The sequence below is a fragment of the Akebia trifoliata genome, chromosome 10 (genome assembly GCF_017979445.1).
Source record: "Akebia trifoliata isolate Shusen 1 chromosome 10, ASM1797944v1, whole genome shotgun sequence".
NCBI classification, from domain to species: Eukaryota; Viridiplantae; Streptophyta; class Magnoliopsida; order Ranunculales; family Lardizabalaceae; genus Akebia; species Akebia trifoliata.
In genome coordinates this window covers 2,178,670-2,200,341 of record NC_141384.1, presented here as the reverse complement: position 1 = coordinate 2,200,341, position 21,672 = coordinate 2,178,670, and the positions used below count along the sequence as shown (strand labels likewise).

General features: G+C 35.8%; 1 protein-coding gene across 1 annotated transcript; it reads left to right on the top strand.

Moving 5' to 3' along the window:
• Positions 1 to 258: 258 nt before the first annotated feature.
• Positions 259 to 20,971, top strand: LOC147392693 (callose synthase 5-like). Its single transcript, XM_086455161.1, has 43 exons — positions 259 to 399; positions 871 to 1,096; positions 1,212 to 1,312; positions 3,671 to 3,792; positions 4,007 to 4,103; positions 4,240 to 4,350; positions 4,474 to 4,602; positions 4,699 to 4,791; positions 5,370 to 5,461; positions 5,608 to 5,734; positions 5,865 to 6,002; positions 6,088 to 6,164; positions 6,266 to 6,344; positions 6,440 to 6,565; positions 7,283 to 7,397; positions 8,219 to 8,553; positions 10,024 to 10,076; positions 10,197 to 10,257; positions 10,382 to 10,463; positions 10,540 to 10,589; positions 10,718 to 10,804; positions 11,392 to 11,514; positions 11,615 to 11,710; positions 11,809 to 11,892; positions 11,973 to 12,133; positions 12,240 to 12,363; positions 12,478 to 12,572; positions 12,714 to 12,837; positions 12,925 to 13,076; positions 14,325 to 14,434; positions 14,565 to 14,690; positions 14,770 to 14,838; positions 14,946 to 15,135; positions 15,230 to 15,341; positions 15,440 to 15,559; positions 15,653 to 15,768; positions 15,884 to 15,967; positions 17,152 to 17,264; positions 17,355 to 17,584; positions 18,565 to 19,362; positions 19,487 to 19,537; positions 19,654 to 19,839; positions 20,486 to 20,971. Exons 2-43 carry the CDS (start codon positions 913 to 915, stop codon positions 20,714 to 20,716), a joined length of 5,754 nt encoding a protein of 1,917 aa, XP_086311287.1. The 5' UTR covers positions 259 to 399; positions 871 to 912; the 3' UTR covers positions 20,717 to 20,971.
• Positions 20,972 to 21,672: the final 701 nt, after the last annotated feature.

Sequence of the window (21,672 nt, the reverse complement as noted above, 5' to 3'; positions counted from 1 at the left end):
TGGATGAATTAGAATTTTGCCATAATTGGAAGGTAGAGGACACCAACAATAAGCTTCGAGTCCAAGAAAGTTGGGCAAGAGATCAACCACCTCCTCTAGTCTCCGCAAACATTGTACGGCCTATCAGCCACAGCTTTCTCTATTCCATGACACGTGGCATAAAATTAACATAAATGTTCGTACCGTATACGTGGGTCCCATGCATATAGCATGTTTGTCCCCATACAGACTGGAGTTCGTTACGTACCTTCTTCTCTCCTCTCTCTCTCTCTCTAATTTCTCTCCTTCCAATCCTCATTCTCTCTCTAGATCTCTGATTTTCGTTTCTTATTAATTTCTTCTCTCTTTCGTTAGTTTCTAGGCAGGTGTGTTTTAACGTTGAAGCTTTGAAGATCGAACGTAAGTTTGATGAGAAAAATGAGATTTGATTTTGTTTCTAAAACAATTTGGTTTATTTTGATAATCTTTCTAGAAGTTTTTATAATTATAAATTGTTCTGTTTGATCGAGTTTGTTTTACAATCCGATAGTTTTCTTGAGGATTTCCAGACAAATTCAGATGTATCGTCTGCAGCATATGAAAACTTGGAGATCTTCGAGAATTTTCAAAAGAGATTCTTGATCTTGCTCACTTGAGCTGCGCTTGATCTTGATCTCTGATCTAGAATTCAAGAGATTTAGTTTTAGTTTGGTCTGGTTTTTCTCTAAATTTGATTTTTTTTCTTCAAAATTTTGATTGAGATCGTAGGGATTCATATAATCTCTCTCTCTCTCTCTCTCTCTTTTCAATTTAGTTGAATTCAAGCAACATGCATCATAACTAAATACTTCGTTTTTTTTTTTTTTTTTTCTTTTTTCAATTGAATTTCAGACTAGATACGGAAACTTGGTCGATCTCGGGGCCAACGCAGCAATGTCGAGCCTTGAGTCAGGTCCTCAAGGGCTGACGAGGCGGCCATCACGCAGCGCGGCCACGACGACATTCTCGTTGGAAGTCTTCGACAATGAGGTTGTTCCTTCATCTCTCGGAAGCATTGCTCCGATCCTTCGTGTCGCAACCGAGATCGAAACCGAGCGCCCGAGAGTCGCTTATCTCTGTAAGTCCTTAGAAATTAATTAACTTGTTTCAGAGAATTTTATTGTTATTGAAGTTCAAACATATAATCTTATGGTTTGAAAACTTTTTTTCTTCTTCTATGTTTTGTTTTGAAGGTCGTTTCTACGCATTTGAGAAAGCTCATCGGTTGGATCCAAGTTCAACAGGTCGAGGTGTTCGACAGTTCAAGACAGCTCTTCTCCAACGATTGGAACGTGTAAGATTTGGTTTCCTCTCTGTTTGTCTTGTCATCATATTAATCTCTAGGAACATTGGAAAAATCGCATAAAAAAAGTAAATAAATTAGGGTAATTTTATAAAAATCCACCCCTTGACTGTTGATTTGGTTAAACCGTTAATAATAATAATAACCACTTGATAAAGATGGGGAAATGTCAAAAATACCTTTATGCTTTAAAATTATAAAAAATATCTTTTCATCAATGCAATTCAAATGAGTACGAGCTAATCGTTCTAAAAATAATAATCTTGAGAACCCTGATCAATGTCAATCAATTTCTTATGGATCTAGACCTAAATTTTATTATTTTGGAATTTAATCTCATCATTTCCAATTATTTCTTATCATTTTCAACTTATTTTAATATTTTTCAACTTAATGTAAATGCATGTGTTCATCCCAATCTCATCGTTTTCATCTCATCCCAAAGACATTCTTTAACCTAATGCTGAGAATCTTCACATGAAAAACATTAAAACAAAAAAAATTAAAGAAAATATGAAATAATGAAGAAAATAAAATTAGTAATACCCCTTATAGAAATATGTATACATATATATTAGTTCTACCCTCACGTAGTCAAGAGCGCAAATAATAGTTTTTTTCATAAAAATTTATGCCTTGAGGACAAAATGGTTAAAAGAGCTTACATGAGAGTTGAAACCTCCACCCATTTTATGAAACATGATATCTTTAACTTGATTAAGCCAAATCTATTCCAAAATCAAAATCAGATTTAAAAATGTTAACGATAGGGTTTTAAAGTAATAGATTTAATGAATAAGACACTAATACTCTTAAGAATATTTAATAATAACAAATACAAACCCTAACCAATGAAATATGGTAAAATCCTAACTTCATTTTCATTTTCTTCAATAAGAAGTTGGATTTTCTTTTAATCTAATGATATGAAATATTTCAATCCAACGATTGAGATTTGATTTTTTATTTCTTCAATTAAAATTATGATATTTTGGTAATTTAAATGTTATAATAGTAGTTTTGATATTTAAACCATAAATCGTCAATATAACAAATATTGATAATGGTTTGATCGGGTCAATAAAAGTTTAAGGATAGATCACATCTTGCATTTTGCGGGAATAATCCTACTTGGGGTGTTATTAAAATGAAATTAACAAAAAAAAAAAAAAAACTCAAAATTACTATCGATTTGAGGTTATCCTTGAAAATAACGATCTGTAGTCTGTCGGATGACTGTAGTTCTCCTCTTATCTCAACCGTCAGTATAAATAGGGACGGTCAAACCTAGTTTGACGTTAGGAAGTCAGGAAAATGTTACGGTCCTTACGTCGCAGGACCGTAAAATGGCCGAACTTACAGGCAGTGCAGAACGCAAGAGTCAAGACTGCAAGAAACACGGCAGAAAAGGGTTCAGTACTGCAGGATCTAGAGTCCAAAGACGTTGGACGCCAAGTGTCCAACGAACTGTTGAGTAAAAGTTTGTAAGATCTGATTAACAGGAATACCTAGTAATATCTTTGCATTTTAGCCATTCGAGTGATCATTTCTGCCCAATGATGTTTGACGTATGGTTGATGAATCCGGCAGAGAGATTCGTCAAACTCCAAAGCTCATTTATTCCTGGAGATTTCCAAATAGATCTTTAAGAAAAATATACCAATCCCTAGAAAAACAAAACTCAAAGGGACGTCGTTTGGAATAGGTAGCATTTTACAGAAATAGGACCAGTGGTGTTTTTAGACATCGCTCCTAGAGGCCAACCCTCACAAGGGGCTGGAACGGTTTCATCAAGTGTAGGGACTCTGACCCATACAAAAAGTTAACACTCATAAGGTGAGTCCTCTCTGGTCCCCTGTTTGGTCTTGTTTCCAATAGAAATTCTGAGTTTGTTTTTTTTTTAATTATCTGGACATCATACTTGTTCTGTTAACGTCTACAATTCCATGCACCACGAGACCACCTTCACCTTTTGTCTTTTGAAGCTCTTACAGTAATTTTATATACCCGATTCTGAGTTTTGCTAACTTGAGTGTTTTAGAATCTTACCCAATTTCAGAAACTGATTTTATTATAGATATGAAGTAATTAAAGAGCGTAACTATTGCCACACCAATTGTTACTAACGCCACACCAACTGTATAATTCTTTTGATTTACGTATGAATTGGTGTGGCATTAGTAAAAGTTGGTGTGACAATAGCAGATCTCTAACTACGATATCAATTGTAAAAACATCTTTGAAGATACTACCTACAGACATGAAATTTCCTTTTTTTTTTTTTTTTCTTCTGACTGTTGATTTTAGTTCTCCAAATTAGGTGAAACTGATATGAAAATTATGTAACAGGATAACGCGTCGAGTCTTGCCTCCAGAGTTAAAAAGAGTGATGCTCGGGAAATCGAGAGTTTTTACCAGCAATACTATGAACACTATGTTAGAGCCCTGGACAAAGGGGAGCAAGCTGATAGGTATTTATATGTGTGTGCGTGCACGCTCGTGTGTGTGTGTGAATGTGTGCGCGCCTCTGTGTGTGTGTGTGTGTGAGTTGGAGTGTATGTGTGTGTGTGCGTGCCTGTGCATGAGTTGGATTCCAGTGACCATTTTATTATGTGTGTGTGAGTTGGATTCTAGTGACCATTTTATTATGAAGTAGATTTGTTATGCTTTTCAATTTATTCATAGAGTACAACTCGGCAAGGCCTACCAGACGGCTGGAGTGCTGTTTGAAGTGCTTTGTGCAGTTAATAAGACGGAAAAAGTTGAAGAAGTTGCTCCCGAGGTTTGTCATATTTTGTGATTCTTCTTTTTAATTTGGGTTATAAGAGTGGCAACCGAGGCATCTTTCTTTGAGCTTTTGCTGCATTTTAATATGTTTCTAATGCTTACAAAATCATGAGCTGTATTACTGTGGGCAGATCATTGCGGCTGCTAAAGACGTCCAAGAAAAGAAGGAAATCTATACCCCGTATAACATTCTTCCATTGGATGCAGCTGGTGCTTCACAGTCCATCATGCAACTTGAGGAGGTATTATTGCTTATTTTCATTCTCTTCGCCAATGCCAATGATTCAATCCGTCTAGTTCTGGCACAGTTTGACAGGTTTGACACGTTGATGATGCATAAATTCAATTACTTTCTGTTTTACCAGGTTAAGGCAGCAGTGACTGCTCTGTGGAATACCCGGGGCTTAAACTGGCCTACTGCATTTGAGCAGCATAGGCAGAAAACAGGAGAGCTAGACCTTCTCGATTGGCTGAGAGCTATGTTTGGATTTCAGGTATGTGAGATCCACCTAGCAAACTAGATATTAATTAACTTTAGAGCCAAAAATAGTTCACCAGATTATTGACTTTTGATCCATATTGGTTCACAGAGAGACAATGTCAGGAACCAAAGGGAGCACTTGATTTTACTGCTTGCTAATGTTCATATAAGGCTGATACCCAAGCCCGAGCCTCTTAACAAGGCACGTACTTTTGTCTCATTTTATTTTATTCTTTTGGTGGTAAAGTTGGGGCTATGTGGGCCACAACCAGAAATATTAATGTAGAAAAGGAGTTTCAACCTAAAGTATTTACATCTTCTAGTGTCCTCATCAATAATCTATGCTACCCAAATACTTCAAAATGGTTTTTAAGTATAAATCATATTCACTCTGTTTCTGATCCTTGTGCCACTAGAACAATCAGTTGCTGAGCTTGCCTTTTGGCTTTATAGTGTTCCATATCCAAAGTTCAGAAAGGTTGTAGTTGCTTCATATTATAGAAAATCTATCTTAATTCCATGAGTTGTAGGTAATTTGCTTATTTATAATTGATTGCTAAAATGGATTTCCCTTCAAACTATTTGAGAGATTATCTCACTATCACCATAAGTGGTTTATGACGTCAAAATTTTATTCTTTGATATATTCTCAACACTCTTGGTGAACAACTCATCCTGCACTGTCCATCAACATTTGGCTTTAATCAAGCTCTCTTTAATCACCCCCCCCCCCCCCCCCCTCCGCTTTCTGATGAATTGTAATATCTGTTCTTTATGCAGCTTGATGAGCGAGCTGTTGATGCAGTCATGAACAAGATTTTTAAAAATTACAAAACATGGTGCAAATTCTTGGGACGAAAGCACAGTTTACGGTGAGATGCATTAGCATCTCTGCATACTTTTGTTTGTGGACTTGTTCCTCATTGCTTTGCTTGCATAGTTTGAATGCAATACCTGAGCTTCTTAACCATATTCTGAAGACTTTAGTGCTGAAATATATAAATTTCAAAACTTACAGGCTCCCTCAAGGGCAACCAGAAGTGCAACAGAGAAAGATTCTCTACATGGGTCTTTATCTTCTTATTTGGGGTGAAGGAGCTAATGTTCGCTTTATGCCAGAATGCTTATGCTACATTTTTCATAATGTGAGCACCATGTTCATTTATGTGGATTCCTTTTTTGGAGTACCTCGGCTTAGTTATTTGTTTCTGACTTTCCACCAATTACATATTCTGTATTAAATTTATTAATAGAAAGGTCCCACTATGTATTCAGATGGCGTACGAACTCCATGGTCTGTTGGCTGGAAATGTCAGCATTGTGACTGGAGAAAACATCAAACCTTCATATGGTGGGGATGATGAGGCTTTCTTGAGAAAGGTCATAACACCGTTGTATCGTGTAATTGAGAAGGTATATTTAATTGGAAATGTGTCAACAGTAATTTTATTCTTCCCATTCGAGACATAATGAAGTGTTGATGATGATGATGCTCTAGGAATCCAAGAAAAGCCGAAATGGAAAAGCCCCTCATTCAGTCTGGTGTAATTATGATGATCTAAACGAATATTTCTGGTTTGTAAAGAATTAGATATATTATGGATCAAAAATTTATATTTTTGCTGGCCGAATATCTTCATTGCCTTAATATTTAACTTTTTTTACATATCATTCAGGTCCGGTGATTGCTTCTCTTTGGGATGGCCCATGCGTGATGACGGTGATTTTTTCAAATCAACTCGTGATATGACACAGGTGTTCTACCCTTTCTTAATGTATACACTATTGCTTTAGCCATATTCGTACCTTGAAGAACATTGGCTCATCGCTCAATGTAACTGCTATGACAGGGGAGACAAGCATCTCATAGAAAATCTGAAAGCACGGGAAAATCATATTTTGTTGAGACCAGAACTTTTTGGCACATCTTTCGAAGTTTTGATCGTATGTGGACCTTTTACGTGTTGGCACTGCAGGTATTGAATTTAACCACGTAGAATTTCAGAACTTTAGCTCAGTCCTAGCTTAGGGAGTTTTCTGACTAAAAAGCAAGGTGTAAAATCTGTATCTCATTCAATGTATCTATAAGCTGACGCTTCTCAAAAGATAGAACATGATTTAAGTCTTGGTCTTGAGGTATGTCTTCTCAAGTAAAAAATTGAGAATATATGAGGCCAATTGAGACAAAGGCGAGATAAGCCAAGCCAAACCTCCAATGTCTAGATCTGTCACCCCTGAGATCTTGACATCTCGGCCTAAACATTTTGAAACAAAATGGAACTTTGGATCATTGATGAATGGTACATTGGAAAAAAAAGAAGATGCTAACATAGTAAGTCTGTTGAATCTGTGAATGGTAATACCACAAACCTTGGATCAGGACTTACATTTTTACCTGCTTGCTTGCTAAAAGAAAAGTCATCCTGCAACAATCTATAATCTATGAGTTTTGATGCTGGGTCATTTTATGAATAAAGGAGGTAATCTTGATTTGATGCATAATCATATGGTAGATGTAGGAACTGAAAAGTTCAAAGAGAAGTATAAAGTTTCATGTGTATTATTTAATGGCTAAAATTAACTTTTTTATATGAGAAGATACATTCCCTTGTATAACTGGCAGCTATATTCTGATATGGAATGATACTTCTAACCATGCTAAATGGGAGAATGCTTGAAATTTTGTGCTGCAGGCTATGGTAATTGTTGCATGGAATGGTAATTCACCATTGGATATAATTAAAACGGACATCCTGTATTCCGTTTCTAGCATTTTTATCACAGCTGCCTTCCTGCGCTTCCTTCAAAGTATGAATACTCTCACTCAAGTGTTGTGATAGCCTAATTTATAGAACAAATGTCATGATATTTTCTGTTCACTTTTTGTGATGTTATGAGCCCAAAAAATATTAAGCATTGTAGTTGGTTTACCAGTGTTTTCAAGAGTTGGGTGGTGGTGGATGTTCTTGACCCATAAGCACCGTGGTCAATATTCTAAACATCTTAGATTGAGATCTTAACATGTTAGGAATTGGAAATTTGACTAATGTTTATTTGTCTATTTGTATGACCTTGCTGATTGGACATAGTAAGTTGGATATCATTATAGTATAATGTGCATTGCACTCCATCTCTTTGAATTATTCATAACGATGGAGAGATTGGTGAGTACGTGACCCATAGAAGTAGTGTTGGGTTGCTAAGTGATATGTGTTACTCTTGTATAATGCAACATGTCTAAGGCAACTATAAGACCAGCTATGTTTTATGGAGCTGAATTTTGGGCAATCAAGAAACACCATACTTGTAGAAGGAGCATTGCCAATATTAGGATGTTGGGATGGATTAGTGGTAAGAATAGGAAGGACAACATCATAAATGAGTACATTTGAGGGACATCGTATCTTATCGTGTCATTTACCTTATATAGTCTTCTTATGCTAAGGTTGATGTCAGAAATGCATGATATTTTGAGTTGTTTGAGAAGTATCTCTAAGAACTTGTTTGTACAAATATTAGTTTTTTGTTTGTTTTCTCTTATTTTCATTTTCTACATTAAATTGTAATGCTCATTTATGTTATTGGATTTGTCTGATCTTTCTCTCTCTCTCTCCTTTTTTTCATGGTAGGTATTCTAGACCTTTTTTTGAACTTCCCAGGCTATCATAGGTGGAAGTTTACTGATGTGCTGAGAAACCTTCTCAAGATATTAGTTAGTCTTGCATGGGTTATCATCCTTCCACTGTGTTACATGCATTCCTCATCAGCGGCACCTGAAATAATTAAGAATTTGGTGTCATGGCTTCGTCAAGTAAAAGGCATACCCCCTTTATATGTCATGGTGGTGGCTTTGTACTTGCTTCCAAATTTACTAGCAGCACTGTTGTTTCTTTTTCCAATGCTTAGACGGTGGATTGAAAACTCGGATTGGCATGTTATAAGGTTTCTTTTGTGGTGGTCACAGGTATCCATTTCCCCTTCCCTGCCCCGGTCCTTCACTTTCTTGCACCTTCCACTTTTATTTTATTAATGTTAGTATGTCAACACATGGATTACCTGATATGGAATGGATTCTGTTCTGCATAAGACAGAAAATAACAAGATTTTTCATTCCATTCACAGTAGTTCTAGAAGAGAAAAATTAGCATTGTTGATTTTTCTCGTGGGCATTATAGTTAGGTTCTCAAATTTAAATGACTTAGGTTAGATGGGCATTTAAGTATGATACAAAGTGCGCAATAACTTTTTCTTTTAGCCACAAAACAAATCATCATCATTGTCCAGTCTTGTTCAAAGCCATGTCTATCGTTATTCAAGATTTCTGAAATCTGCTATCAGTATCTCGTCCTTTGTCTAGGCTTGGAACTGACAGTATCTGTATAAGAAACACTACACAGTCAAATTTTTTATCTATCAATTCTATGATTTTATTTAATATATTCAAATCAGTCATTAACTCAAATCATTCTTTGTTCAATGGTCCAAGCTTTTTGAGGGATGTAGGGGTTTGTTTTTTTGAAGATTTTATTTTCTGGTGGAAAGCTGCTGCCGGTAGAAATGCTTAGTCAGCTTCTATTTCAGTTTTTTTAATCTTTTTTATCCCCCCCCTTCACCCCCCCCCCCCCCCCCACACACACACACTTTTTAGATACGTCTCCTAGACCTCCTTCTATATCTTTTTTTTCTTTCTAAATGGACTCTTTGTATATAAAATAATTGTTAACTAGAACCAATCTCTTTTTGGTCTATGTTTCTATTTAAACATTCATGAAGGCAATTGCCATTTGTTTTGGTTCTGTTAGTATGTATGCTATGTATCACAGTGTTACATGAAAATTTTGATAGATCATGCGAGAAATTACTGAATATTACCCATGTGAAAGAAAAAGAGTTTCTTCAGAATGCAAGATTTCAATTTCTATCACATTTAGTGGAATGCCAATTAAAATGTTGGCAGTAGAAGAAGAAACGAGTTAGGCAATAAAATCCATCCACTAACTGACCTAAGTTAATACAATCAAATATTAAAAGAGAAAGGTCTTGGGTGGGGTGTTGATAGAATGCATCTCTTACGTTAAATTTATATTGTCCAAGTGATGCATAAATTTCATTCGACTTAATCAATTTGGAGAATACTCGAGGAAAATCACTCCTAAAAATGATTAAAGTTTTAACATTATCCTGCTCTAGCTAATATTGTTATGTTTATCCCTTAGATAAAATCATGTTCAAGGATCCACATTAATGTGAGTCTGGTCTATTTCAAAACATCCAAGGATTATTACTTCTGCATAATGATCACAATTTACGTGTAAACATCCAAGCTTTCATATTCTTTTCTAGTTCTCTACCTGTGAACATGTGTTGTATCATTTCTTCTTCTATTGAAATATTTAAATTCGATTATTGGATGACTTCATTCATTTATCTGCAGCCAAGAATTTATGTGGGAAGGGGAATGCACGAAAGTCAATTTGCCCTTATCAAGTGAGTTTGATGAGGGACACACATGTTCCCATATTTTGATTGTTGCAGATTTATGGTCTTCTATTATGTTCATTTGTTTCAATTTTGTTCAATACTTTAAATCCGTGTTTTTCTTTTTAGGTATACTATATTTTGGGCGCTACTTTTATGTTCCAAACTTGCGTTCAGTTATTACATCCAGGTAAAACTCACCTATGGGGTTTTCCTTTTTATCCTAAAGAAAATGTAGCACAAAGTTGTAGTTGTCTTCTGTCTTTCTTTACTTTTCTTTTTTAAATCTTTTTTATCGGTCTTTTCTCATCCAGATAAAAACTTTGGTGAAGCCGACAAAAGATATAATGGTTGTTCGTCATGTTCATTATGATTGGCATGAGTTTTTTCCTAATGGTATTTATCTACTCAATGGCTCATTATTCTTCCTTTCCACTCTGTTGTGGTACTAAATATTTTCTTTTTGATGCAGCTAAACACAACATTGGTGCTATTATTGCACTCTGGGCACCAGTAATCTTGGTATGTTTTACAAATTCTGTTTCCTTTTTCTGATTTATTATCCATGAGTTCTTGTACAGCTTGTGCAGGATGAGAAGTTCACATTTGTAACCTTAAGAAGTATCTCATGAGTGGCAATTTCTATACAGGTTTATTTTATGGACACTCAGATTTGGTATTCTATTTTCTCAACCTTGTACGGTGGTTTTTTGGGAGCATGTGATCGTCTTGGAGAGGTAATAATTTATAATAAATCTTTTTTCAGTTTTTCCTAATTCTTAATATATCACTTTTCTTATAACTTGAGCATACACTATCATACTTCTTTGGGATTGACATGTCTACATGCCCAGATCATGTTTTATCCTTCATACCTTTTTGTTGTGTGTTACTGCACATGCTGCCTTGGGGATGGAATTAATTTGATAGGGCTTTCTTGTGTGGGTCCGATGTTTGAGCGAACTACATTTCCAGGACATTGTTAAAACCTTTAGAGGAAGGAATCATTTCTTTGGACCACATGGATCAAGTGTAGTCAAAGGCACTATTGGGGTTCTCTAGTGCACCCGTGCCTGTATATATATTGGAAAATAAAGATTTTAAACAAGGAATGAAGTTTGGTGCTTGATGCTATTTGAGTCCGGCCTGTATATATGGCTATTTTAATTGATCAGATGGATGGCCTCCAATTATTGGAGAAACCTTTAGGAATGAAAATAACCATTCAGAAATCATGGAAAGATATGTTCAGATTAGTATCATGCAAGTATCTTTATGGATAATTAATGGTTGTGTGTTAACTCTTTCATTTCTCCTCTCATAGATTCGAACTCTGGGCATGCTAAGGTCACGATTCCAATCTTTACCTGGAGCCTTCAATGCATATTTGGTACCTTCTGATAAGACCAAGAAAAAGGGATTTTCTTTCTCGAAGCGTTTTGCTGAGGTTGTATTTCATGTTTTCAAATAATGTTATTTAAATGCATAATGTTGACTTGAGTAAGTTCACTTGAATGTGAAATATTTGGATTTCACTGCCTTTGCAGGTTTCTGCTAGCAAGAGAACTGAAGCTGCAAAGTTTGCCCAGTTATGGAATGAAGTGATTTGTAGTTTCCGAGAAGAAGACCTCATAAGTGATAGGAAAGGCCTCTCAACAAGTCGTATTGATTGTTTGTTCTTATTTTACTTTTGGGGTTTATTCTCGAGCTAAAATTAAACCGTGTTTTCATTTTATCCAGGGAGATGGATCTATTGCTAGTTCCTTATACATCAGATCCCAGCCTGAAATTAATTCAGTGGCCACCCTTCTTGCTTGCTAGCAAGGTTCTCTTAATCACATTTCATTATATTTTGATATTATCAACTACCTGTGTTTACTGTTGAATATTTATCTATTTATGCAGATCCCGATAGCATGGGATATGGCAGCCCAATTTCGATCCAGAGACTCTGATCTCTGGAGACGTATTTGTGCTGACGAGTTTATGAAATGTGCTGTGATTGAATGCTATGAGTCGTTTAAACTTATCTTGAACCTTTTGGTTGTTGGGGAAAATGAGAAAAGGTTGTTTTCTTCTTCTTTTTCTCCCATGGTTGTTAGAAATACTATTATTAGTTTAATGTTTGAATTTCAATGTACACATTTCTAATCATATTTTGTTGTGTAACAGGATAATTGGTATCATAATTAAAGAAGTTGAAGGTAACATTTCGAAACATACATTTCTTGCAAATTTTAGAATGAGTCCTATGCCCGCCCTTTGCAAGAAATTCGTGGAGCTTGTAGAGATCTTGGTGAGTCATCTGGAAACCATACTACCTATTTCTCAGTATCTTTTCACATTGCTAGTGTGCCTCAAATTTTTTGTAAGGAAAGTCATATTATTTCTTTTCTTTTCCTTGTTGCAGAAAGATGGTGATCCATCTAAACGAGATACTGTAGTACTATTGCTTCAGGACATGTTAGAAGTAGTTACCCGTGATATGATGGTGAATGAAATTCGGTTGGTGAACTATGCTTATTTCATCCAACTGTAGTACAATCTTTAAATATTTAGAGAACACGTTTTATTTGTATTGATGTTAAAAAAAAGTTTATATGTATCACTAAATAATGCTTGCTTTTTCTTCAATATTATTTTCAGTGAGTTGGTAGAACTTGGTCACAGTCACAAGGAGTCTGTCCCCAGAAAACAACTTTTTGCTGGTACCGACCCAAAGCCTGCTATAATGTTCCCTCCTGTTGTTACAGCTCAATGGGAAGAACAGGTACATTATTTATAAATCAATTTCTTCATTGACCCATCAGGATGTTGTAACTAATAAAATTCCTCAATTTTTCTTATATTGTTATAGATAAAACGTCTCTATCTCCTTTTAACGGTAAAAGAATCTGCGATTGATGTGCCAACTAACCTTGAAGCACGTAGAAGGATTGCGTTCTTTACAAACTCTTTATTTATGGACATGCCACGTGCTCCCCGAGTCCGTAAAATGCTATCATTCAGGTTGGATTCCATGTTTTCTTTCATATTACTGTAAAACATGTCTTTATTTTTCTTTTCCTTTTTTTTGTATATAAAACTTAACTATTACTAATAATTCTAGAAGATGTCTATCTAGTATGAGCACTTCTCTTGAAGAAATACTATTGGAATTACCATGCTACGCACTTTCTTATTTTTTCTAAAAACTAATTGTTATATTCAGTGATTTGGCAATGTTGTACTTCATTTGGTGCTCGATGATTTTGATTGTTTATTTATTTTATTTATTTATTTATTTAGGAAATCTGTTGCTTGTGGTGTCCTATTTACTGTTTTTAGAGTAGCTGTGTCATGCATGTATACTTGCTATTTGGTCCGTTACCTGAATAGGAAATATTGCTTAATGTTCTGCATTGGTGAGGTTGCATGCTTGGCACTTAAATGTTCATGTGAGAGAGTTATATTTGTTGCTTTAACACTTAATTCTCCACTGAACCAATTGGGATTTTTAGTCTAGGCCTTACGAATGCATGGTTAGTCAATTAAGCGAAACACTTTCGTTTCTAAGATAGAAAATTTTAAACCTTACTAAGGGTCGTTTTGCTCAAATGGATTACCACATGAGAAATCCAACTCCACCGTCCTCTAAATTTCATCGAAAAACTCAGATAAAAAAAAAAAAAAAAATCTTTCGAGCTTGATCCAAGGTTTTGAAAATGGATGCTTACCGAACTTCCAAACTTAAAATTAAAAATCAACAGTGACAAATAACTTTTTTTGGAAAATTTTTTCCCTCAAAGTTCATAGAATTTTATCCTCTACAACCATGAAGCATCAGATCATGTTTAAAATTCTATGAACTTTGAGGGAAATCCTTACTAACTTAGTAAGGCTAGTCGGACTCATCAATTAATCTTTGGAGATCCACTGACAGTGCAAACCCTTAAATATTTAATGAACAAAAGCTCTGTCTTACGCCTTCAGATGGTGCTAGCTTGTGAGGAATGCAATTGATTTAATTTCCACTCTCCATATATTCATATACTTTAATTTGATCATTTATGAATGTTTTTTCATGATTGTTATTTCATTTACTTAAGTTTCTATGATATTTTTCTCAATATTTCCATTCACTACCAATATATTTCCAGGCTGACTGAAATATAAGATCAACTTGAAATTTGATGCTACTCTATTGTTGCACAAATGGAAGATATAATTTTTGTTTACTTATTGTGGATATTTAATATTTTTTCTCGTCGCTGGCAGTGTTATGACTCCATACTACAGTGAGGAGACAGTCTACTCTAAAAGTGACCTTGAGCTGGAGAATGAAGATGGTGTATCAATCATATTTTACCTCCAAAAAATCTTCCCAGGTTTCAAATATATTCCAAATATGCCCACTCCATAACTTACTGAGTAACACAGTTCAACATGTATTTCAATTGTCATTAATGTGATTGGTGTTATAAAATTGATCTCCATCGTTACTTGACTGTTTGCTAGATGAATGGAACAACTTCATGGAGAGGCTCAACTGTATAAAAGCAAGTGAAGTTTGGGAAAATGAGGAGAACATCTTGCAACTTCGTCATTGGGTCTCCTTAAGAGGACAAACACTATGCAGAACAGGTTCCTGATGCCGCCATTTCCATTTATTCCTTATCGTACCCATTGTGTTTATTCTTATGAGTCAATACCCGTTTTACAGTTAGAGGAATGATGTATTACCGAAGAGCTTTGAGGCTACAAGCTTTTCTTGACATGGCTAATGAAAGTGGTAAACAAAATACAGCTTCTTCCACACTGTTTCTACCAATGTAGTTAATCTTTTTTGGGGGTGATTATGTCACGAGTCTTGTAAATCTTTGTGTTTTGGACTTGCAGAAATTTTAGAAGGCTACAAAGCAGTTACAATTCCATCAGAGGAAGAGAAGAAGAGCCAGAGATCTCTATATGCTCAACTAGATGCTGTAGCTGACATGAAATTCACATATGTTGCTACCTGTCAGAACTATGGAAATCAGAAGCAAAGTGGAGATCGACGTGCGACAGACATTCTGAATTTGATGGTTAAGTACGTGTGCTTTCATTTAATTTTTAATATTCTCCATAAGACGGTATTTTGTTTATTTTATTCAAGAAACTAATATCTACTGCTTTCCATACAGTAATCCATCTCTCCGAGTAGCATACATTGATGAAGTTGAAGAAAGGGAAGGTGGCAGAGTGCAGAAGGTCTATTATTCTGTGTTGGTCAAAGCTTTTGATAATCTCGATCAGGTAATCTTTCTTTAATGCCTTTAAAGAAATATGAGACAAGTGACAGTGTCTTGTGTAAATATTCAATGTTTTTTTTTTCTTTCTTTTCCTTTGAAAAGGAAATCTACCGTATAAAATTGCCGGGGTCTGCAAAGATAGGGGAAGGCAAGCCTGAAAATCAAAACCATGCAATAATTTTCACTCGAGGGGAAGCTCTTCAGACCATTGATATGAACCAGGTAAGGTGGTGCTTGTAATTTTATGTATTCATGTTCTGGAATGTTCTGCCTACTATTTTGGTTATTGATTCCTCCTCCCCATTTTTCTTTTAGGACAATTACTTGGAAGAAGCTTTTAAAATGCGAAATCTTTTAGAAGAATTCAACGAGGATCATGGAATACGCCCACCTACGATTCTAGGTGTTCGTGAGCATATCTTTACTGGAAGGTTGGAGTTATGAAATGATGATTTTATCTTTGCAAGTTATGCGTTGCTTTGATGCATCTTTCAGCGGCATTTTATTTTAATTCAGTTCTAATTAGTGTTTGCATCTGGCCCGCAGTGTGTCTTCTTTGGCCTGGTTTATGTCAAACCAGGAAACAAGTTTTGTCACTATTGGTCAAAGAGTTCTTGCAAACCCTTTGAAGTAAGTTTCTTTTCCTTTTGTTCATAATTGGTGCGTGTCTGATCTAATTTGTTTCAAGATTTGTGATGGCATCCCCTCACCTCTTAATATTTTTCCCAACCACCGAAAATTGCCGACAGACCGCCTAATTGACACCAACAAATTAAACAATGCGGTCCTGAAACGGCACAAGTACTGAATTCTACACTCATACAGAACCTGCCTTGAAGTATCCGGGCAACGAAGGCAAGAAGGAAGAATAGCAAGAATTAATAATCCATTCCATAGAGCTACTACTTTTTCATCCACTGCTCGCACACCTCTAACAGGGCCCAGATATGCTCTAATGATAGACTTATCGCTGATAGATATTGCTCTGCCTAAAATCTTTGATAGTCATCATAATGATCAAACAAAGAGTTTCAGGGTTCATCATTTAATTGGGTTTTAATTAAACGAAATTTCTTTGAACATTCAAATTTGAAGTGAGCCTGGAATTAAGGTTTTCATGAATGGTTTGGTCGTTGCCACTTTGTCAATCAGTAAGGACAAGTTAGAAAGAATGACTATTTCTAGGGGACTCATTTAATGGCTCCTCTGCACTTTTGATGAATATTTGAGATATGCCATATGTTTTCAAACTGATGGCATACGCTTGACCTTGGCATTCTCTAAGAGACTGATCACAATGACCTAAATGTTCTTGCCTTCAACCTGTAGCCAAACACCCTTGATTTTTCTCTTCAAAACATATGTAACCTCTTGGTGAACTTTTTTACCCTCATCTTTAACATTGAGATTCCGTCTCCTTTAACCTTCAAATCTTAAGAACAGGTTAAGATTTGGGAGAAAAATGACGGATTTATAGTCAACTTGAAAAGGGTAATTTATATTTGACAAAAATAGTTGTCAGAGTCATTTTTAACCTACACATTTTTGTACAATATTTATCACTATAATGTTAGTTTTTATGAATGTTTCAAAAAAAAAAAATGCGAATGTTTCATTCCCTTTTGGTGAATGTTTTTGTTTTTTTTTTCTTTTACAAAGACATTCCTCCAAAACAAAATTTTAAAGTTTTCTCCTAGTTCACTGGGTGGAATGATGAATGCTTTATTCAAATAGTTTATTAGAAAGTGTCTAAGATAACTGTAAGTGAAGCAGAATTGTCTATTGTTACTTAATATTTTATTGGTTGCTTCCAGGGTTCGTTTCCATTATGGCCATCCTGATGTGTTTGATAGAATCTTCCACATTACCCGAGGTGGTATCAGCAAGGCTTCTCGGGGTATCAATTTGAGTGAGGACATATTTGCTGGTAATATTCTTAACTTCTTAGAATTATCTACTTTCTTAAATGCTTGGTATTCACTTTGGTTCTGAATATCTATTTTTTTTTCCTTTGAAGGTTTCAACTCAACCTTACGACGTGGGAATGTCACTCATCATGAGTACATTCAAGTTGGGAAAGGACGTGATGTTGGGTTTAACCAAATCTCACTCTTTGAAGCAAAAGTGGCATGTGGTAATGGGGAACAGATACTCAGCAGGGATATCTATCGGTTGGGCCATCGGTTCGACATGTTCCGTATGCTGTCCTGTTATTTTACAACAGTTGGATTTTATGTCAGCTCAATGGTAACAACCTCTATTCTATTATTCTACTACACACCAAGGGTACATTAAGATAAAAAATTAGATGACAATCTGGTTTGAAAATCAGCCAAATCAGTTTGTAAAATTGATCCCTTTTTTTCCACTTTTTTTTGTTATGTACATAACTCAACATGGAACAATAAAAATGGCAAAAAGAGAAACTGAAATGAGTAGTACTGTAGAAGTTAGAATATTAGGGATTGACAAAACTGCCATTGAGATAATTGCTGTGTGTTAAAACTGTCAGACTCATATAGGGATAGTTGCTTTCTTGTGTTTGCATGGATCATTGTGTCAGAACACTTCATATTGGATGGTTTGGAATCCTTTACCATTAGATTTGTATGAACTTCATTATTTTCCATCAGGCATCCTTCATCTTTAAAATATCATTAAATAGCTTAGTTCGCCAGGATAATTCATAACTTCCAGTGCATAGGAAGTTTTGGATTGTCCTTCAATTCTATGAAAGAGCACACATCTTTACTTGTTTTCATCTTTTGTTAGAGCTATTTTCACAACTGAAACCCTGATTCAACAGAAGTATGTGCTCTTTTTCGTAGAACTCTAGGGAAGGACAATCCAAAAATTTCCATGCAGTAGAAGTTTTGGATTGTCCTGGACAACAAAGCTATTCAATAATATTTTAAAGACTTAAAAGATGCTGAATAGAAAATACTGAAATTCATGCACATCTAATGGTAAAAATTTCAGAACCATCCAGTATTTCGGTTTTCAAGGTTAAGATAGTTCGTTAGTAAGATTTCTGAGGCATGGTCAATCTGAGAGGCTTATGGTCTAGATTCATTCATAGTTGAGATGTGCATTATAGCATTCACAGCACACACTTTCCATTGCAAATTCTCTAACCATTCTAATAAAAATGCATAAAAATCTGTCAATGTGAAACCAAAAAGAAAAGATAAATCGGCTAAGATATTCTTTTGGCTGTGAACTTGCAGATGGTTGTCATTATAGTTTATGTTTTCTTGTATGGAAAACTATACTTGTCACTGAGTGGATTGGAAAAGTCGATTGTTAAGTTTGCACGGTCCAGGGGAGATGATCCTCTGCAGAAAGCCATGGCATCACAGTCCCTCGTTCAGATAGGTCTATTAATGGCATTGCCCATGGTAATGGAAATCGGACTTGAAAGAGGGTTCAGAACCGCACTCGGTGACATAATAATCATGCAGCTTCAACTAGCAGCCGTTTTCTTCACTTTCTCTCTTGGGACAAAGACCCATTATTTCGGACGTACGGTCTTGCATGGTGGCGCCAAGTACAGAGCCACCGGACGAGGTTTCGTGGTTCGACACGAGAAGTTTGCAGAGAGTTATAGGCTGTATTCAAGGAGCCATTTTGTTAAAGGATTGGAGCTGATGATATTGCTAATAGTTTACGATATCTACGGATCAGCCGCTACTAGCGCTACATCTTATATATTTCTCACCTTCTCAATGTGGTTCTTGGTGGTTTCTTGGTTGTTTGCACCTTTTCTCTTCAATCCTTCGGGATTCGAGTGGCAGAAGATAGTAGATGACTGGGATGATTGGACAAAGTGGATAAGCAGCAGAGGTGGTATTGGTGTGCCAGCAAACAAAAGCTGGGAATCATGGTGGGAAGAAGAACAAGAGCACCTGCAATACACGGGTTTCACTGGAAGGTTTTGGGAGGTGGTTCTTTCACTTCGTTTCTTTGTCTACCAGTACGGAATAGTGTATCATCTACATATCTCAAACGGGAATAAGGGCATTATTGTAAGTAATCATACCATATTATGATTTCTCTTGTTTTATTTAATTCTATATGTTTATTCGATCTTTAACACTTTGCAATCGAAATGCAAATATTGTACGAAAATAATCGAGTTTGTTATTGCAGGTTTATGGTTTTTCATGGCTGGTTATTGTGGCTGTGATGATCATTTTGAAGGTCAGCTCTCTAAGTCTTTAATATTGAAATGTTTGCTGATCCATAAGTTATTTTTACTAGAGGTTCTCATATTTATTTCACAAACTCTGATTTATTTTTAATCTCTACTACTGCAGATTGTGTCTATGGGTAGGAAGACCTTCAGTGCAGATTTCCAGCTGATGTTCAGACTGCTAAAGTTTCTCCTGTTTATCGGGTTCATAGTGACTCTTGGCATCTTGTTTGCATTCCTAAGTCTCACAGTTGGAGACATATTTGCCAGCCTTTTGGCCTTCATGCCAACAGGATGGGCACTCTTACAGGTAAGTCTTAATGTTCAGATATTACAAAAACCTTTTTTTTCTTCTACTTCTTTGAAGTAAGACTTGTTATATTTCCATTTGGGCATGCCAGCTTTTTTTATAGAATCACGATCCAGAACGGTGTCCCGTTCCTATAGCAACGTACAGTGTCTACGTGGCACATTCTTCGGGCTGTATGCCATGAAGAGAAGAATGGCTTAGTTAGGAGCCCAATGTGTTTTAAATTCAAACCAAAATATGCCACGTGGACTCCATTTCTAGAACGGGACACCTTACCAGATCCTGATTCTTACTTATAACACGGCCAACAATGGATATAAATATGTCATCTGAGGTACGGATAACTATTATATTGTTTTAATGACACTGCTCCATCTTGTCATTTACTTCTCTCAAGAGGCTCTTCACAGTTTGGGTTTTCGAGCTCTAAATGTTGCCACTGCTCTGTTCTTCCTCTTTGTTTTTATCCCTTTGTCTCTATATGCTTGTTTGGCATGTTATAAAAATAGTTGGTGTGCCAACTATTTGGCCAACACGTTTTGTCCTACATAGGTTAGAAGTTTTGGCACGTGCTTTATCATATATATGATATTGAGATTCATCACTTTCTCTGTCTTAAATTCAATTATGGGTGTCTGGTGAGCAGATATCGCAAGCATGCAGGCCAGTGATGAAGACCATAGGGTTGTGGGGTTCTGTCAAAGCTCTAGCGAGGGGCTATGAGTATGTGATGGCATTAGTGATATTTGCACCTGTGGCTATTCTAGCTTGGTTCCCATTTGTCTCAGAGTTCCAGACTAGGCTTCTGTTCAACCAAGCATTCAGCCGAGGCCTTCAGATTTCACGTATTTTGGCTGGTGGAAAGAAGCAGAACTAAAACTATTGACACACATGAGGGAGATCAAGATATATAGAAACGAACGTAAGAGAGTTAGAGAGTGATAGGAAGTCGAGTTTTGACTGCTAAGAGAGAGAGAGAGAGAAGAGAGAGGGGAAGACACACGTACATGTATATGTGTATGCATGTTGTCGGCCTTGCTATGCTTTCTTAAGGTTCTCTAACATGTAGAAAACATTGGCATTTGGCCAGGTAATACTGTTTGCCTTTGAATAAAGGATATATTCATTGTGTTATATGTGTGATGTTCTTTGTAACAAAGTCCGGATTTGTTAATTATTCGGTCCTTTTGGATAAATTCGTGAAAGTTTCGTTAAAAAAAAATCAGGAAAATTTTGGAGAATAGACAAATGATGTGTCTCTTATCAAAATCCATCATTTTTAACCTCCCTAACTTCTTGTTGATATTTGAATGTTGAAGAAAATAAAATTTTGAGGATCAAGGGTGGTAAAAGTGTTACCATTTTCCATAATTAATTGATGCATCACCAATTAATCCCCAATTAGATCGGTAGAGAATTTTACGATTTTTGTTTGGGAAAAATTTGAAGGATTTGTGATTGGTGATTATGCATTTAATATATAGCAAGCCCAATTTGAAGCAATTTCAAGCTGACTCGGCTGAGTCAGAAAGAAGTGACTGTACGATTCACTGCATTTCACACTGTGCTGATGTGGATGTGTGTACAATCATAGATGAGTGAAAAAAAGACATCTATGGCTCTGTCCGCATCTCCACGTCAGCTCAGAGTGAAATGCAGTGAATTTTGCAGTCGGTTGAGCATTACTTTACATAATATAAAATAAGTAATTTTATTTACTTTGAAACCAATTTCTCATAAATAATTGTGAAAGAATCCTTGAACAATGGAATTTGATAAGTAAGATTTCGTCTAATAATCTTGTTCTACCTAAAGAAATGATTCATCAAAATA

Excerpts from the sequence above, each read along its gene's own strand:
- LOC147392693 (XM_086455161.1), top strand. The coding sequence starts at position 913 with ATGTCGAGCCTTGAGTCAGGTCCTCAAGGGCTGACGAGGCGGCCATCA. Across the intron at positions 4,104-4,239 it reads TTGAAGAAGTTGCTCCCGAG|ATCATTGCGGCTGCTAAAGA; the intron begins GTTTGTCATATT and ends TACTGTGGGCAG. Across the intron at positions 4,351-4,473 it reads CCATCATGCAACTTGAGGAG|GTTAAGGCAGCAGTGACTGC; the intron begins GTATTATTGCTT and ends CTGTTTTACCAG.